This window comes from Serinus canaria, chromosome Z (assembly GCF_022539315.1).
Source record: "Serinus canaria isolate serCan28SL12 chromosome Z, serCan2020, whole genome shotgun sequence".
In the NCBI taxonomy this organism is placed as follows: domain Eukaryota; kingdom Metazoa; phylum Chordata; class Aves; order Passeriformes; family Fringillidae; genus Serinus; species Serinus canaria.
This window is the reverse complement of record NC_066343.1, coordinates 45,351,698-45,370,419: the sequence shown is the minus strand read 5'-3', so window position 1 is coordinate 45,370,419 and position 18,722 is coordinate 45,351,698. Positions and strand designations below refer to the sequence as shown.

At 36.6% G+C, this 18,722-nt stretch overlaps 1 protein-coding gene across 1 annotated transcript; it reads left to right on the top strand.

Moving 5' to 3' along the window:
* The first annotated feature begins 6,725 nt into the window (after positions 1-6,725).
* Positions 6,726-17,712, top strand: TYRP1 (tyrosinase related protein 1). The gene is given in 9 exon segments (XM_018918325.3): positions 6,726-6,937; positions 7,405-7,876; positions 10,707-11,029; positions 12,333-12,462; positions 12,465-12,536; positions 13,229-13,396; positions 15,173-15,352; positions 16,713-16,859; positions 17,411-17,712. Coding segments are annotated over 8 exon segments (1,608 nt in total). The 5' UTR covers positions 6,726-6,937; positions 7,405-7,494; the 3' UTR covers positions 17,617-17,712.
* Positions 17,713-18,722: the final 1,010 nt, after the last annotated feature.

The following is an 18,722-nucleotide window of genomic DNA, read 5'->3' as shown; positions in this document are numbered from 1 at the left end:
TTAAGGGATATTGTAAATATCCTTTACACATTATCAGGTACATCAAGGATTTTTATTTGATCTGTGACATTGAAGATATCGTGTATTAATGAGATTTATCAGGCCTGATCAAAAATTAATTTCTCAAGGGTTATGTTTGACTTATGGGACTTAGTACTCAACATCTATTCTTTTATATTTATCAACTTCATTTAAAGCTGGAATAAACACTGTTCCATTTCCAGAATAAATGGCACAGTAACTGTGTGATAAAACAGTCTGCATTATGAAATCATTGTAGCATCCCATTTGACTTAAAATACTGTGACATATTAAATGGCTTTAATGCACTTATTCAGACTAATTCTGATAAAGGACTCCACCATTTTTTTACAAAAAGCAAGTGTCCCTTGAACCTTCATATTAATAAATAATAAATACAAACTTCATTTTCAAAATATATCTGCAGATTTCCTTCCAGTAAGTAAAAGGTTAGCACTGTGTTTTTTCAAAGGATAGTCTTTAAAGGGCAGAACTCCACAGTTATGATATTAACATCATCACCTGCAGCAGCCTCCCTTGCTTATCCTCATACCTTTTGACAGTTGTGAGACATCATCTATGGTAGTGGTAAAAATTTAAAATAGGGCTTTGTATCATTATATGTGGGTTATAAAAATAATAAAAATATCTTCTTTTTTCTCCCTAATCAGAAACATTACAGTTTTGCTCTTTAGTCTTGGTATCCAATACACCAGCATTATCTTCTACTGCTGCAAATGAAAACATTTTCCAAGCTATTAGCATGACAAAAATGTCACAGATTTTCCATAAGAACAAAAAAATCTTCATCCATTTAACCCATAAATGGCACATATTTTTCATCAAGCTTTTAAGCTAATTCAGAAAGTTTGTGATGGGCTTCAACATTCTATTTCTCAGAGCAAGCCATTTGTGATTGCATATTAAAAATCTGTCATGATGGACATGGTAGACAGTAAAGTCAAAAGAGAGAATATTGGTCATTTCAGTGGGCTCTGAGAAAAACATTGACACTGGAGACAGCAGCTATTAGATCATTTTCTCATGTCAAAAAATGGCTAAGAGGCATTCTTTGCACTGAACTCTTTTCTATTTGCTTTGCAAGTATGTCAGTGATTACTCTTTAAAGATAATTTTAAAATCATCATATATTAGCTTGATAGGATAACTACCTACAAAAATACATTGTATTCTCACCTACAGAACATAAGCTATTAATCTATATTATCCAGTGCACAATTTTTTTGCTTCAGTCAAAAGGCTTTGTGTCTATCAATAAACATGAATTGAAGGAAAAAATTAATCTTGTGCCAGTATTGTTTTTTTCTTTTTCTAGGCCTGGAACAAAATGCCATATGATGCTATGTATAATCCAGCACCTCTTTTCATTCATAACACTGGAAGATAATTTTTCATGGAAACCACTTCAGCAAAGGGAAAAATACAGATTCAGTTAATTGAAACATGGAGGACTTGATTCTTACTAAATATAAATTACTGTAACTTCTTGAACAACAGTGGGAATGTCATGAACAATTTAATTTATTGGAGCTATGTCAGTTTATTCCAAACAGTAATCTGACCTCTTATGTCTTCAATTTCATGGTGTTTTATGATGGATAAAATGTGTTAGACATAGACTATCCTTGCCTTTGAAGATGATTTGATCTGAAAGGGCAGGAGAGTTGACAGAATATCATCTACCTTGATCTGGGCTTTGTTTTACTTCATGTTTGTTTGGCTTTTATACTTCTAAATTTAAAATCGGTAGCAAAATTCCCATTTACTTCGGTAGTTTGCCCAAAGTGCATCTACAATAAGAACAAAACATATATCACTTCTTGATTAGTATCTCCCTACAGTATGGTCAGAGGAGGATAAATTTCCCTAACATTGCATTGGCAGGTGGATAGATGAGAGCAGGGCGTAGCATGACAGGTGCACAGCACTGTTGGTGATGGACACCCTAATTCCTGTAAACTCTACACACTCCACCTCCAGAGCTCACTGACAGCCATTCTAACACCATGTTAGACAACTTCCTATTCTGTAGTTCAGAGTTTTACATGGTCCAGCTGAGACTGCATTGTGGCAATCAAAGTGGTGCACTCACTGTATTTGCTCAGAACACAAAGCTATCTTTAATATCATGGTTGTCCCTAGGATTAGAGCACACCCTAGTACCTTCACCTTAGGCTGCTGAGAAAGTCAGATTTCATCAACAGTCACTCATAAGTAAAACTAATGATTCCAGCCTCAACAACATGCTTTCTGCTTTCTGGAAGCTCTACCCAATTTTGTACCTTTGCCAGTCAACTATTCTCTGAAATACTGCTTTCAAACTTCACATATATTTTCAAGAGGCAAAAGTGATGTGTGCTATTTTGCAGCTATTTCAAACTCTTAGACAAATGCTACTTATTTCCATTTTATGCCTATCTACAACACTCTTTAAGGTTTCACTCATTTCTCTGTAGGCAGTCATTTGTCACCTCTATTGCATCATTTTGAAACTGCAGATCTCTCTAGGCACTGGACTGTGTTTGGTGAAAGCAATAAAGACTCCAATTGCCTATATGTTTCCCTGCTGAAGGTGAACTTTTGAACTACAAATATAGAGTGAATTTTCTGCACTTTACTTTGCAGAAGCAACTACAGGCCAATTTCATTTCTCAGCCATACTTCAGCTCATTGATATCATTCCAGAATAACAAAAACATGGAGGATATGTTCAGAAATTGTTAGCATTATAACACACATTCAAGTACATGGCTAAAACTTTAGATGAATAGAACATATTATGGAGTAGGTATGACTAATTTTTTTTTTGCTTAAACTGTTTATAACATTTGTAAGATTTACTGTGAAAATCTGGTACTTTAAAGAAAAGCAGTATCAATTTGCCTAAAATATTATTTTATTTATTTTTTCTTTAATCAGGTTATCAAAACTTCTGATAAAAATCTTCTCCTTTGCTTTATTTATCTTTCCTATATATGGATTAATAGTTGGTCCAGCTTTCAAGAAAGGTATACATATTCTCTCAAAATGAAAGTAGAATTTACCTTATTTGCAAGAAAAAAAAAGTACTTGATAAAAATATGAGAGTCCTACTCTCAGAGAGTAATTTAAGTACTTAGTATAAATCATGCAGTCTGCTGGATGAAGATGAGAAAGTCGTTGCCAATAAGAAAGGTGAATAACTAATATTGCTTTAATTAAAATTAATCCATAATTAAGTATTGCGGTAGAGTACAGTACAGCATATGCATGATTTCCTAGAAAAATAAATTATATCACTCCATGTCTGAGATATGTGTTAGATACAATGAGACTTCCCATATCTGATACAACATATGATACTAGGAAGAGAAGAAAAAATATAATGAATGGGTGAAAACCTTATGCTCACTCCCAACAAATGTAAAAAATAAATCCTTTTATTTCTAGTCCTTGGAATGGTATTTTTGATTTCATAAGGTTGCACTTAGTGCAGTTTCATATTCACTACTGGTTCGTTTTCAATTGTCTAAAAAAAAGGGTGATAATATAGACTAGGAGAATACATAGCAGAATTAACTGGGAAGTACTGCTTGTAACAGTCAGCATTATTTTTGTAGTGTTCTTGTCAGCAAATAAGCCTGCTGAAGGTTAAGCTACACAAATGAGCCAAGCTCCCTCCAGCTGACTGTAATTCTATGTCTTATTAAAACCAATGGGACCGCGTTGATTTTCATTATCTGAGGCTGGTCCACTGTCTTCCTACTACAGCAAATTGGTTATTTAACAGACAACTGAGGTTTAGATATCCGTAGCTGCACTCATTAATTCTAGCTCAAAGTAATTTGCTAAAACCTAAGTTTTGTGGGAAAAATGAAATTATGTGTTCCTTGTGGTTATACACTTCTACAGTTTGCATGATAAATATCAGTCAGAAAATCTTGTCTCAATTTCACTGCAAGTGTTAATCTCAGTAAAAAGAGTTTCAGCAATAAGTTTCTCATCGACTCTTTTTCTGAATAGAAGTAGAATATTAAAGGGTACAGATCAATTAACATCACTGTTGTTTGTTGCCCATTCATTTACAATTTATTGGTAAATGAATATTTTTTGTATTCACATGTTTGGTTAATGAAACTCCAGCACCATTTCCATTGTAAAGTCTCCAGCTGTCTACTGATATCTTGAGATAGCAGTTTTAACTGATTATTGCTTATAGTATGCTAGAAATATGTTAAACTAGTAGTGTCTTATTTTCTTTTTTCCCCCCTACTCTTCAGGAAAAAAGGAAACAACTAAGTAAGCTTTACTCTTTTACATTAATCTTGCATAGTACTGTTAGAATGTACCAGCTAAAATAGACCAAGAAGAAATAGACCAAAATTAAAAATGCAATTTACTTATACAAATGTGTAGAACTGAATGAGCCTATGACAACTGAAGAACTACAAAGAGAGTCTACATAAATAGGCAATCATCTTCTGCTCTATATGCTCCATGAATGCCATTGATAATGATCTGTTTCCTGGCACTGACCTTTAATTCTTCATAAAGGTACTGTTTCACTGGAAGAAAAATGCATGTAGCAGTATCACTACAATCACATGTCTTTTCACATGTTAAAGAACAGAGCTTCTGAATGAATATTGTGTTCTTATACTTTAAACAAACAGATGCCTGTATTCCAACTCTTAGTAAAGACCACTGGGTAGCTTCCAGAGAACCGACGTTTGACTGTAGAGCTGATGGCATGAGCTGATCACAGAATCAGTACCTCAGGTTTCATCAAGCACAAATAGAACTGGCTGGATTTTTATAACCTTCTCCAGTAGCTTAGGGTACAGACCATAGCTAAACCTTTTGTGTCTGCATAGAGATCTGTTCTCAGCATCAAGAAATAATGTCAAAAGAAAAAAGAGAATGGTGCAAGGTATATGCAAATATATAGCATATTAAATAACTCTTTTTTTGGATCTTTTTGTCCACACAGGCAATTAGTGAGCTAGGTGTTCACACACTGACTTCCTCCTCATTACCCTGCTTTTGTGGACAAGTCCTTTCTGATCTGAGCCACAGAAACACAGATGTGCATTTGGATAATCTCCAAGATCAAATCATTCCAGGCACAGTAGGGGAGCAGGAGTCTTTAAACGCAATATATCTCAAATGGCATGATCATCAAAATAAAGATTATGAAAAGGATTGCATTCCACCAAGCAGTTCAGAAAGATTTTCAACAGGAAACCCAAGGGAACATCAGGGGGCAAAGAAGGTATATGATCCTCAGCAGTGCATCTCTGTCGTAAAACATTGATAGGTGTTTTCTGTGCAAGAGGTTTACAAAAGATCTATATCACATACACCATTATAAGGGGAAGTTTTATGATGCCAGGAAACCCCAATCAGTACATCTGTTTGATCTGTTTTACTGGGACTTCGTCTAAGGAGTAGCATTTATCCCTTTTTAAGCTTATTATGAATTTGCTGTATTTGCTAAATATTCATAGCTAAAACCTGTATGCTTCTTCTTTGAAGTTTAAGTTCTTTTCAGATAAAATCTCAAGAGGTTTTTTACCAGCTCTGGTTTACCTTCTGATGTGAAAACAGTGAATTTGTGTCACATGTGTCCCAATAGACATGTTCAAAGAGAAAAGGTTTAAGCTTGGAAAGAAGAAGGATAAGCTGGTAAAGAAGAGGATATTGGCTAAAACAGAGAATGAAGTGGAAGTCAGAATAGAAAAGAGATTCATTTGAGGACTAAGAAACATTACTGTCTGCAAATGGAGATTTCAGGTCCTACCCTGCATTCTCCATTTGCAGACAGTAATATTTCTAAGTCCTCAAATCTAGGTCCTACCCTGAAGCAAGCATGTAGAGTTATACAAGGCACAGAGAGCAAGGTTCTGCTCTGTTGCATGGCTGGTTGGCAAAAATAAACACACAAAAACCTGTTTCTTTTTTCTGCCAGAATTGGGTGCACTCTTGCATTATGACTTGCATCTAGGGAAGCAGAAAGAGTAGGTAATCCATTTCCTTCTTGATGTCAGTTACAGTGTGATTGAACCTTTTCCCAGAAAACTTGTTAATGTTTTGTCTAGATGCCAGTTAAGATGTTTCTTGACAAATCTGCACCCTACTTGACATATCTCCACCTTGCTGACATCCATCCTTATTGAAAGCTAAGAAAGAGAGTAATAACTTGAATAAGGTCATTTTTGCACAGCAGAAATCATCCTTGCAGTGACTAAAGAAACATTTCTTTTATTTAAGAGGTTTGTAAATTTCTTTGTTTCACTACCCTTCATATTACCTGCTCAGAACTTAGTATTTAATGAAATTCCAATATGATCATTGTGTTTTTCTTTTAGTATTAAATAAATTGTTAAACTAAAGCTCTAAGTTTAAAAATTGGAGTATTTAATTTTATAAATAACATTGCTTAGTCATTTACTTCAGCCTGATCTTGAAAATGCCATCTTAAGAACTTTTTCTAAGTGTCTACTAAATGCGATTTACCCCACTGTTCTTTGTGTGCTTTCAAATGAGCCTTTCTTTGCCAGTAATTAAAAAAAAAAAAAAAAAACAAACAAAAACCAACTTCACATTTGTTCTGTTTTGAATTCAAGTATTTGTCTCTGACCTTTGCTAAAACTTGTAAAATCACAAGGAGATAAGCATGAAAGAAATCATGTGCTGTTCAAGTACTTAAAGTCCAGAGAAATGCACTGAAGTAGAAAGGGGATTAAGAGAGGAAGGAGGGTGAGGCCAAGCCATACTGTGTTGGTACAAGAGGGATTAGCAGGCAGACTGAACCAGGAGAGAAATTAGCTGTGCTTATTTCAGGTTAGACAGTCATAGGACGTGCAGAGATAGAAAAAGATCTCAGCAGTGGAGGGGTACCAAGAAGAGAAAACAGGTACAATGCATAAAGTATAGCTTCACTTTATGTTGGAGCTGGCACTGGAGAACAGCAAGAAAACAGAGGGGAGAACAAAATATACTAGTTATACTAGTTTCATGCAGAAAAGGCATGAACTGGGAGAGGGAAGGAGGAGCAAAAAAAAAAGTTTCAGAAAACTGGTGCCTTAGGTTTTAGAACTTTATGTAGTGAAGCAAATGTGTCTGGCAAGTGTAAAATATGAATGAACATTCTGGAAGAATTTAGAAGTTAATGAGCAAATATAGATATATTTGTCTGCTATCTTCCGTGCAGATACCGAGAAGAACATTAGAGTCTGCGGTCAGAGTCATTTGCCTTTTCAGATGGAGTATTGAGGTGGAGAGTTAGAAGGAATTTTCTAGGGTGAAAAGGGGAAGCCCAGAGACTTGTATCACTTTTTTTTTTATTCTGCTTTCTCTCTTGCATTCTCTCTCTCTCCACAGAGGGAGCTGGGTGTTCCATCACAGGAGAGGAAATCAGCGCGTGCGGACAGCCAGCTGTGGGAACAAGCCGGCTCTGCTTGACCCGCTGTCATGCGGATCCCCACGCTGCTCTACCTTTCCCTGCTACTGCTTCTTACCATGTTGGGCCAAGCTGGGGCTCAGTTCCCTCGACAGTGCGCAACTGTTGAGTCCCTGAGGAGCGGCATGTGCTGCCCAGACTATTTCCCTGTGTTTGGGCCCGGTACCGACCGGTGTGGCGTGTCCACGGGACGGGGCCGGTGCGTGCCGGTGACGGTCGACTTGCGGCCCCACGGCCCCCAGTACATCCACGATGGGCGGGATGACCGTGAGCAATGGCCCATCCGCTTCTTCAACCAAACCTGCCGCTGCAACGGGAACTTCTCCGGCTACAACTGCGGCTCCTGCCGGCCTGGCTGGACTGGACCTACCTGCAGCCAACAGATCAGCATAGGTAAGAGCATCAGAAACATGACATGGAAATTGCTCTTTGTCAGTGCTTGCTTCTGAATGTACCTAGTGCATTTCTTCTCTTTAAGGTGCAAAATGTCCATTTTATATATTGAGCATTTTAGTATGTTGCTAAAGGGGTTAAGGCAGGTGCTAGAGGAGCTGTTCATCATGTATATAAATTACTTTACTTACTATCCATTAAAAGGAAGAAAAGAAACCTGTATTCAATGCATCAAAGTCCATTAAAGAGTAGAGCATCTATATTGAAAAAAAAGAAAAGGTACTGTTTGGATTTAAGAGTAAAACAATGTATATAGGCATGTACAAATGTTTGTGAGTGTGTTTGGAAATAATATGTACCTCAATAGGTTTAATACCTTGTGACTGTTTTAGCTGTTCTTTTCATTCAAAGTTCCTTAATACAATTCTAAACTATATACCTGGTCTGGTATATTTTTACTGTCCCTGCTGCTGTCAATATCCATAAAAACATTAGTCATGACTGTGGACAGCTCAAATGAATCAGTCCAGGACGTGGTAAGCCCTTCTTCAGTACTCCAGTTTCAGTTAAGTCTAGCATATCACTAAACAGTTCTTTAAATTAAAAAAAAAATTGTTATGAAATCCTTGCAGGACTGGAAAAATATTGAATATTGTAGGGAAATTTAAAAAGACAAACAGGCCTGGGAACAGAGCCTTGTTCTCATCTGAAAACCATCTGAATGGATAAGAGTTCAATCTTTATTTTTGAAATTTAACACTTTAAACTTCAAAGATGTTACTTTGTTAATCCTCTAAAATCCACAATTCCCCCCAAAATGAGCAATGGGTTCTGTTGACATGTTAAACAAAATGTCTTTAGCACAAATATGCAGTGTTTCTTTCTTCAGAAACAGAAATCAGCACTGACATGTTCATCAGACAAGGGAACATTCCATGGATGTTAGAGCATGTCCCAGAAAGGGTTAACAAACGACTGGTTACCAAAATAAAATTTTAACAATAATTCCTTAATAATAACTTGTTGATGGCTATGGGAAAAAATTTTGAATTTTTTTTCATTCTTTGAGCTTCAAGAACTAAACTGGAAAGCAGAAATTATTACTTGTGAATTGGGCATGCTGAACCAGATTGCACTCTCTGTTATTCTGGCCAATTCTATTTTACCATGATACCAACTGTGAAGAATAATCAAGAGAAAAATTTTGCGCACAAAATTAATGTAAAACTAGAGACAGGCAAGTTTTAGGTGATTTTCTAGAATGTACAACAGCACTTTTTACTTTTCTCACATTAAATCCTTTACAATGCATTAAAATGCCAAATAAATCAGATACATCATGCATGATACCATGCATGAGTTTAAAAAGTGTAATTTAGTTTCCTATTATGTTCTAAGTTTCCATATTGAGGTCACCTGTTTTGCCCATTCACAGACCCATTGGCCCCATCTGCTCAGATTTTAGAAATAATTACTGGATTACTGCTGGTACATCCATACTAAATTGCTGTAAAATGCAGTTTGGTGTCTTCATATCTTCTCAGTTCATGACTAACTCTAATAATAGCCACAATTTTTTGTTGTGGTTCAGGCATATAATTTAAAAATTAAAATGTTAAGATGCCTATGTAAATCAAAATTAGATGGACAATTATTCAAGTTTTCTACTTGAAACACTACAAGAAACACCACAAATCAACCTACCAACCAACCAACCAAACAAACAAACAAACAAACAATAAACCAACAAAATTGAAACCCCATCATTTCAGTGATGAGGTCCAGTTCATGTCAGTTCAGTTCTGCAAAACAAAAAAAATATGTTTCAGGATACCCACTTCTTGGATGAAATTCATGTTTCAGGAAGGACTTTATTCAAATTTCCTAGAATTTCCTGCAGCTAAAATATCCCTCACTAAATCTTTTTTTTTTTAGTGAAACATAATTCAGTTTTATTCTTCATATAGATTCATGTTGAAGATCTGTTGCTTCTTGTATCAACATAAATTGATCATTAATTTGGACAATGAGTTTACAGTATTTTTTTAAATGACCATAAGTAAATATTGAATAACAGTTGTGGAGAATTCTATCTTAGTCTAAACTTAGTCAGAGATTTTCTCAGACCAGGTGAAAGAAGAACTGAGGTGATCTGAACTCAGTTCTTCATGCTGAAACACTGCTATTTCAACAAGTCAGTTTTCCTCCTTGTTTCACTATGTGTGGACAATGGCATTTTTTCTTTATTTTGAGATATACTGCTAAAAAGGACTAATATGTGGCATTTGTTAATAATGTCAGGCTAAAGAGATAAAATAAGATTAAAGTGATATGGTACTGTGTGAAATTCACAATAATTCACTGGTGAATCTGCCATTTTTCCTACAAAGGTTCGAGAATAAAAAAATTAATTCTTCATTAAATTGCCAAACAGAGAGTTTCTGATTATTTTAAATATGCTTATACTGTTTATTTCTTGTAGACTACTACCACAAGAAACCTTAAATATATCAGATAAAGTTCTAAAAAGTTTATATGACAAAGAACAGTCTTTCTCTTTTGTCCAGCAGGATGGAAAGATAATCTGTAGCAGTACTCTTAAAAGTACTAAAATTGCAAGGATTGGAGCTATCTTTTAATTTATTTCAGATTTTCCCAAAATAAAAAACATTATCTGTTTATGCTCAGTGAGTTTCCCCAATAAAAAAGAGTGAATACTTGAAGAAAAAGGGACTTACCCAAAATTATTAGGAACACAGTAAACAAGTTCTCTGAGATCAGACTTCAGTGTCTATTACTTTGGTAATTTGCTTCTTCTGTATCATCACAGTCAGAAGGAATCTTTTGGATCTGAGTGCAGAAGAAAGGAATCGCTTTGTGAATGCCTTACACCAAGCCAAGGTGACAGTCCACCCTGACATCGTTATTGCCACACGAAGACGTGAAGAAATTTTTGGACCGGATGGCAACACACCTCAGTTCGAGAATATCTCCATTTATAACTACTTTGTGTGGTCTCATTATTATTCTGTCAGGAAGACTTTCCTTGGTGCAGGGCAGCAGAGTTTTGGAGGAGTTGATTTCTCTCATGAGGGACCAGCATTTGTCACGTGGCACAGATACCATCTGCTGCAGCTTGAAAGAGACATGCAGGTGAACTTCCTATAAATGTTTACTGGTACTCATGCTATGTTTTGTACAGTTAAAGAACTTCACTCCATATTAAAATAGGCAAAAATGACAGCAGCTTTCCCTACGTGTTGAAGTGATTCTGCTTCGATTTCAGTAACTCATTTGGTATATAAAATTTAATAGCCTAAATTTAATAATTTAGGCTTCAGACTGTCACTTCTATGGAGATGTTTAAATATAATATTTTAATCAGAGCAATAGAAAACATAAAATTTCCATTAAAATCTCATGGAAAAAAAGATGTATTCTAGATGTAGACATTTTATTGGACCAACAAAATTATTTCAGTGGTGTTTTTAATCTCATGGCCATTATTCTTGTATGACATTAACCAAAGCAGAAGAAATTCTGAAGATAGTGGTAACAGAGATGGCTTAGGGATTCAGAATCACATTTAGTTTGTGTAACTGGTAAGAGAAATTAGTGTTTTGTTATATCCTGTTCCATAAATCAATGATTCCCTTTTCCTTTTCTTATGCAGACCTATTCATAAAATGTGTATAGTATTTTGTGAACCACCATCCTTCCTAAAAAAGAAAGAATTAAGTTTTCAAGGTCAGAACTAAATAGTGTCTGAAATCACTTCAGTGTTTCCACTAGCTTTAATTGCTTTACGTCAGGCTGAGGCACATATTCCCTTCCAAGATACACATTTGTCATCAGTGGCATTTCTCTAAGTGAAAGCCCTGAGAAGTTCTTTCTGTCTGTGATTTAATATATATTCCTATTTATGTCAGTAGACTTGATCATTAGTCAAAGTAATTTTGCCTCACTAACTCCAGAACAGTTCAACTCTAACCCGTACCAGAACCAAACAATGCCAACTGGAAAAGCCAAACCCCCTATTCTTATTATTTCCTTCAGTTCCACAGCTGACCAAGTTACTATGTGCACTACAAAGACTGTTTTTGCTGACAGGCCATTAAAAATATTTGGAAAATGGGGTCAGTGTAAATTTATGTTTCTTGCTGCTCACAATATGGTTTTGTGGGAGAGGTACTCTCCCACAAAAGTAAGTCTTATTAGTGGGGGAGATCCATGATTCAGTTCAGCAGTACAGCTATCTGTTCTGCTGAACAAAAGTATCAATGTGAAAAACTACCAAAATCTTCCACACGAATTTTACATAGAGTTCTTCCCTTCTCTAAGGCAGGACTCTGGCTTTTTCTAAGATGTATTTAGCTGTTTTTTAACATTCTCCTAGCAGCAAATATTATAGCTGTCTGTGTCAAACACATAGTAACACCATATTTATGTGGATTAGAACATGCTACAGGACCCCACTTTTGGACTGCCCTACTGGAACTTTGCAACAGGACAAAATACATGTGATATCTGCTCAGATGACTTGATGGGAGCTAGAAGCAATTTTGATGTCTCTCTTATAAGCCAGAATCAATCTTCTCTCAGTGGCGAGTGCTATGTGAAAATGTAGAAGATTATGAAACCTTGGGAACCATATGTAACAGTAAGTATGAATGATGAAGGATATCTGGAGAGAAAATTCTCTTAATAATAAATAAATATAATGCTTTACATTGCAGTGACTTTTTCCAGCCAAAAGATCTTAAAAGTGTTTTTTGAATATTCTCGATCCATGTTTCTTCAGTCTGTTGAGATAATACATACTATCAGGTGCTTGTAGCAGAAGAAAGATTAAACGCTTTGCCTTCCCTTCTTATGCAGTACCAATTCATCTCATGCACCATAAATAATTACATCTGGCAGTGTTATTTCTTAACTGAAGCTTAACTTTTCTTCTGACTACTCCACTTATCACCTTCATGCCATTCTGCTCCTAAAATTAAACATCCAAAAAATCCCCATAATAACTACGCATGCCATCTTTTGAATGTGAGTAATACCACATTCTAACATACCTAAACAAATTTAAAAAAATTAAAATACTATTAAATTTCTTCATATAAGCATCGACATGGAATTATGGGGCAAAAAATAAGAAGCCCCCAAAATTGGCTTAATAATTTACATAATCTTTTTCCCAGCTACTCTATCAGGACATCCTCAATAATCTTGGCCTAGGTCATCTTATCAGGAAATCACATGAAAGATTGTAGAAAACTTTTCTAAATCACAAGAGTGATTCATTCTGTGGCCTAATGTTCTAGACCTTGTTTTCTCTCTTCTCTTCATTTCCAGGTACTGAGGGTGGTCCCATCCGAAGGAATCCTGCTGGAAATGTAGCACGACCTATGGTACAGCGTCTCCCAGAGCCTGAGGATGTTGCTCAGTGTTTGGAAGTTGGTGTATTTGACACCCCTCCTTTTTATTCCAATTCAACAGACAGTTTCCGTAACACAGTAGAAGGTAAACATGGCAAATCAAAATACCTGGAACAACTCCAAATAAGTCAGGGAGCAGACTTGCCACTTTTTCCTGTTGGAAGTATGAGTTTTGAGACAGGCTGTTAGACACGAAGAACACATTCTTAGCATTAAGTATTAGCTCACTATTAAGAGGACAGAGGCTCTATGTAAATTTCTTTATAGCTATAGCTTATGTCTTAAAATGCGTAAAAGTCTCAAGAGTCTGCTGCAGGTATACTAAGTGAAAACTAACTTCAGGTCCTTGGCACACACTTAGTAAGTTGCCTTTGTTGAAAACACAGTCCTTGCCTGTGGATTGATGCTGCTGCATATCAAAATGAAGCAAACAAGGGCTTCTAGCAGTTATTCCTGTATGTGAATTGAAACAAAGAAAAGAAATCAAAATAAATTGAAAGCTGTAGTAGTACTTAGTGCAATAGTAATTGAAATAGTAATTGAGCTCTGGGTACAGGATTTACTGCTAGACATGCTAGCCATCCTCTCTGGGACATAAAACTCAGTTCTTCTATAAGCTCTGCACATTTAAAACTAAACCTTCCAACACCAGAATGTTGTAAATCAATGACGACTCTGACGAAGGGGAGAGAGAATGATGCATCTGACTCCATCATAAGAAGGCTAATTAATTACTTTATGATACTATACTATGTACATTGTATCTAAACTGAATCTGCCATGCACTCACTCTTGCCCACAACTGCGCAGAACTGCACTTATCTTTGATTGTCTCCTGATTGTCCCGTGACAGTCCCACACACACACACTTCTTGGCCCTGATAGGCCAAGGGAACAAAACATCCTCACTTTGGGTAAACAATCTCCATATTGCATTCTACTTTAGCACAACACAGGCACAGCAAGCAAGATAAGAATTATGTTTTCCTTCTTCTCTGCTTGTCTCACAGCTTCTCTCTGTTCAGAGGGCATGTGAATACCACACCAGAACACACACATACACACACACACCCAACAGAAAAGAGAGCCTAAATATTTGATTTATATTGTTCAGAAAGCATCCTAAAAACTTCTTCTGTACCTTAATAATCCAGAGCTTTCAACAGGAAAAATTAAAAAGTGACAATTCAAATTGCTGCCTATCAACAACCAGGTGTCCAAACATGTCTTAAAAAAATTAACTGTATCTATCCCTCCCTGGAACAATTGTCCAAAGCTTGAACACAGGAGTTTTCATGATGCTTCAGATCCTAACATCTGACTTGAGGGTCATGAGGTTTTGGGCACAAGTAAAGCTACACTCTATCTTCACTGAAAAAATAAAAGATACCAGAGCATGTGAAGATTTCCAATATATGTTCCCAGAATGAATGGAAGTGATGTATGGAATCCTAACTGCTAGCTCATTAGAATAAATGTCAAGATACACCTGCTTTAGTAAGCAGTTAGAAAACTCATGCAACTATTATAGTATGGTGAAAGATATTTAGGGCCTAAATATATACCTCTTTTTTCATGCTATGATGTTATTTTGGCCATTTTGTGGTAGAACCCAGCAGCTTTGCAGTCCACATTCCCAGCATTCTTTCATAAGGCTATTTTAATCTGAAAATTATGCATTCCATGAACCTTTCCCAAATGTCAGTAGGTAGAGAATTTTCTATCCATTTGTTTTAAGGAAAGCAATATAACAACATGAAAGCATTTCATAGGAAAAAAAAAGAAGTATTAATCTGAGACTGCAGCTTCCAAACAAAATCTTCACTGGAATTTTTGTTTTCTTCTTTGCTTGCATATTCAGGGTACAGTGATCCTTCAGGAAAATATGACCCAGCAGTCCGAAGTCTTCATAACTTGGCTCATCTATTTTTGAATGGGACAGGAGGGCAAACTCATTTATCACCAAATGACCCCATTTTTGTCCTCCTGCACACATTTACAGATGCTCTTTTTGATGAGTGGCTGAGACGGCATTCTGCAGGTAAGATGTTCTCATGGACAGAGGCAGGATGGCTGGTTGTCAGTCTTTGTAGTCACAAAAACTCAGCTCCTTCTTCTGGGACAGTAAGATGCCCCTAAATTTAGGAGAGAGGATTGGAATTTCAAGAGTCAGTATCATTGACAAAGTAGTAACAAGATCTCTTCTTCACCCCATTGACATCCAATTGCAGACCACTCTCTGTGAAGGGACCTGGTCAGACAGAGCAGCCACAATTAAAGAAATTATGTGGGAATACACTGTATCCATAGAGCAAAGACATTATAACCCTGGAAGGACATTCCACCATTGTGTGGAGTAAATAACTGTTTTCTTCTTGTCAAAGGGAGAACAGATGCCATACATATTCATTTTCATCACCTTTGTTATATACTACCAGAATTCAATAACCATCTTCTTATAATTCTAAAGGATAGTTACCATTCCTGCCCTTGCTTTTTTAATTCCAAAAAGAACAGAAAAAGTTATACAGGAGAAAGTGAAAAAGAGGGAGAAAGGAGCAACAGAAGGAAGGATTTGAAAGGAATGAAGGAATAAAACTAAGTAAAGAAGGAAGGAGATCTACATCAGTGGGCTAGAGGAGAATTCAATCTAACCCTTATGTCTATGCATCATGCAGCAACTGTATTCCTCTGCACAATGCAGCAACTTTATTCTCTTAGGATAGCCTGTACTCCTCTTCCTTTTTCTACAGAAGACAGCTGTTGCTGCACAACTGAGCCTTCTTTGTGCAGCTTCCACAACCTGCCTCATTTAATTTTCTCACATCAGCTCTCAGAGAGCAATTGTATCCCCTTGTGGTTCTTATATGATCTATCACAAGGGTTGACTTCATCTTACCACAAAGTATTTTCTTTCTGTTATGTTTTGAGTTTTGTTGTCGCTCCTGGTTTGATTTGGTAAGGTTTGGGGATTTTCTGTTTTGTTTTGGGTTTTATTTCACTTCCTTCTGATTTAGCATAATGTTGCAAAAAAAATCCACTGGAATTTACATCAGCTTCCCTCCTGTTCATCACTGCTACAATCAGGCAAAGCAAGAATGCAGATATTTCTGCATTCAAAACTTTGGTATATTTCTCCTTTTCCAAGTGAGAAAAAACAAAAAGCCCAACACAGGCAAAATTCTTAAAAATTTACTGGTGATTTCTGTTCAAAACCAGAGATAACATCAGTGACCTTGGTTCTGGACAGCATAGAGACTCTTACTTTTTATCTGCCACATCAGGAAACAAATCCTTCTGCAACAACTGAAAAAGTATTCTGGGCTACTGGGAAAAAAAAATAAGTAGTGGAATTTATTTTGAATTTATTTACAGAAATGTGCTTTGACTTTCAAATATAGATATCTCAACATACCCTCTGGAGAATGCCCCTATTGGACATAACCGACAGTACAACATGGTGCCTTTCTGGCCTCCAGTAACCAATAATGAAATGTTTGTCACTGCACCAGAAAACCTGGGATACAGCTATGAAGTCGAGTGGCCAGGTAAACTGTGCAGCCTGGATGCTTCCTCTCCTTTTTTTTCCTTCATATCTTTGTCTCTTGAAATTTATCCAAATTTCACCAACAATATTTTCTGTCTTTGTAAAGGCCTTTGTCTGCTTCCCTGCCTTACTTTCCAGATGTTTGTTTGGGATTTGATATAGCTACTGGTCAGAGACTGTTGCACCATGAAGTTCCCAGTATCCACTCTGATTTTAGGAGAAGTTCTCATTTGGATCTTAACTTTCCATAATGGCCTCATAACTATGTCAATTAGATTCATTAACTCACTAGAGAGAATGCAAATCCTCACAAACAAGGTGGCAGAAGAAAAGTCCAGAACAGATTTTAGAGTTAGGGAAGACAGATTAAATCTTCCCTAGACTAAATCTTCAAAATTTTGAACAAGAATTATCAAACAAAGTTTGAATTACTTCTACTCCCCAACTCAGTGAAAAATGACAAATGCAGAGTTCCAGTCTGAACTTCAGGTATTTCTCCATATTACTTGACTTTGCTTTTAATATCTTTGCCTTTTGTTTTCCTTCCTTTAGGTCGGGCTCTCCGTGTCACAGAGATGATAACTATTGCAATAGTGACTGCACTGGTTCTTGTTGCAATTATCTTTGCTGCTGCTGCATGTATCGTACGTGTCAAGAAGAATAAAGACGACTTGCATCAGCCTCTCCTTACTGACCAGTATCAGCACTACTCAGATGATTATGATGGCATACCAACACCAAGCCAGTCTGTTGTTTGAAGAGATGGCACTTTTTTGCATCTGACTCAAACTGGGGATCTTTTTGCTTTATTTCATAAATGGTGGTCATCCACCTGCTTTAAAATAAAGAGCATAAACTGTCAGCTGTCTCAGTACATTTCCTTCAGGTTTCACTTCCACTTTCATCACACCGAGGCATCAATAGGACCTCTTTGCAATGCTAATTCTATGTTGATTATAATAGAACCTTTCAAGGGTCACTTGCAAGCCTTTCCCATGCATATTCCTGTAAAATCTGACAAACACTAGTTAACTTGCCAATAGTCAAGTCACCTGACTTCATCTAACCTTTATACCCAGAATTCTTTTATGAGGTACTTTTGTGAAAAGGTGTAGAACGGGACAGACGGAGAATATGAAATACAAGTAAACACCTTGGCTAGATGAGTAGAATGTGTTTCAAAATAGTCATCATGCCAGACAGAAGGTGACAATGGAATTCTGAGGAGAAGGGTAGATTTGAAATCCAACTTTATTCACAAAATATAGTTATGAACCAATTGCTGCTTTTAAGTGGATCTGTGAAAAGAGATTCATCGCCAAAGACGTTCCAGTATTTGGAAACTTCAAACAGGTGCTCAAACACAGCTGTCTGCAAGAGCATCCAGTTGAAAGGACAGATGGCAGAAAATTTTGCTTAATTTTTATTTCTATTTTTGACACTCTCGCTCCTGTCCTCTCTCCCACTATCCCCATTGCAGAGCATTCTCCCCAGCAATGAAAGTCTTTGTTTCAGTTGTCTCATGCTGGAATTTAAATCCACTCTTGTACTTTGAAAGAAGGCCCTAGGCATTAAGCTGCAGAAGAAACCTGGGAAAATAGCCTTAAGCAGCGGTTGTTGAATTAATTCAACATAAGCCAAAAGGAGCGCAACAAACTGACACCTGCCTTTACAGCCTGAGGTAGGGCTTGAGGAATCTGGCTTCAAGCCTCACCTCCTCTCTCTCATCCTGACTAGGTACCAATAAACCATCAGATTGTCTTCCTGTGATGTGTTATTGAATCTAATTTAGCAGCCATTAAGTGAAAACAGGGATGTTCCTGGTTTCAGGCTACTGAATCCTCTCAACTTTAACTGAATGTTA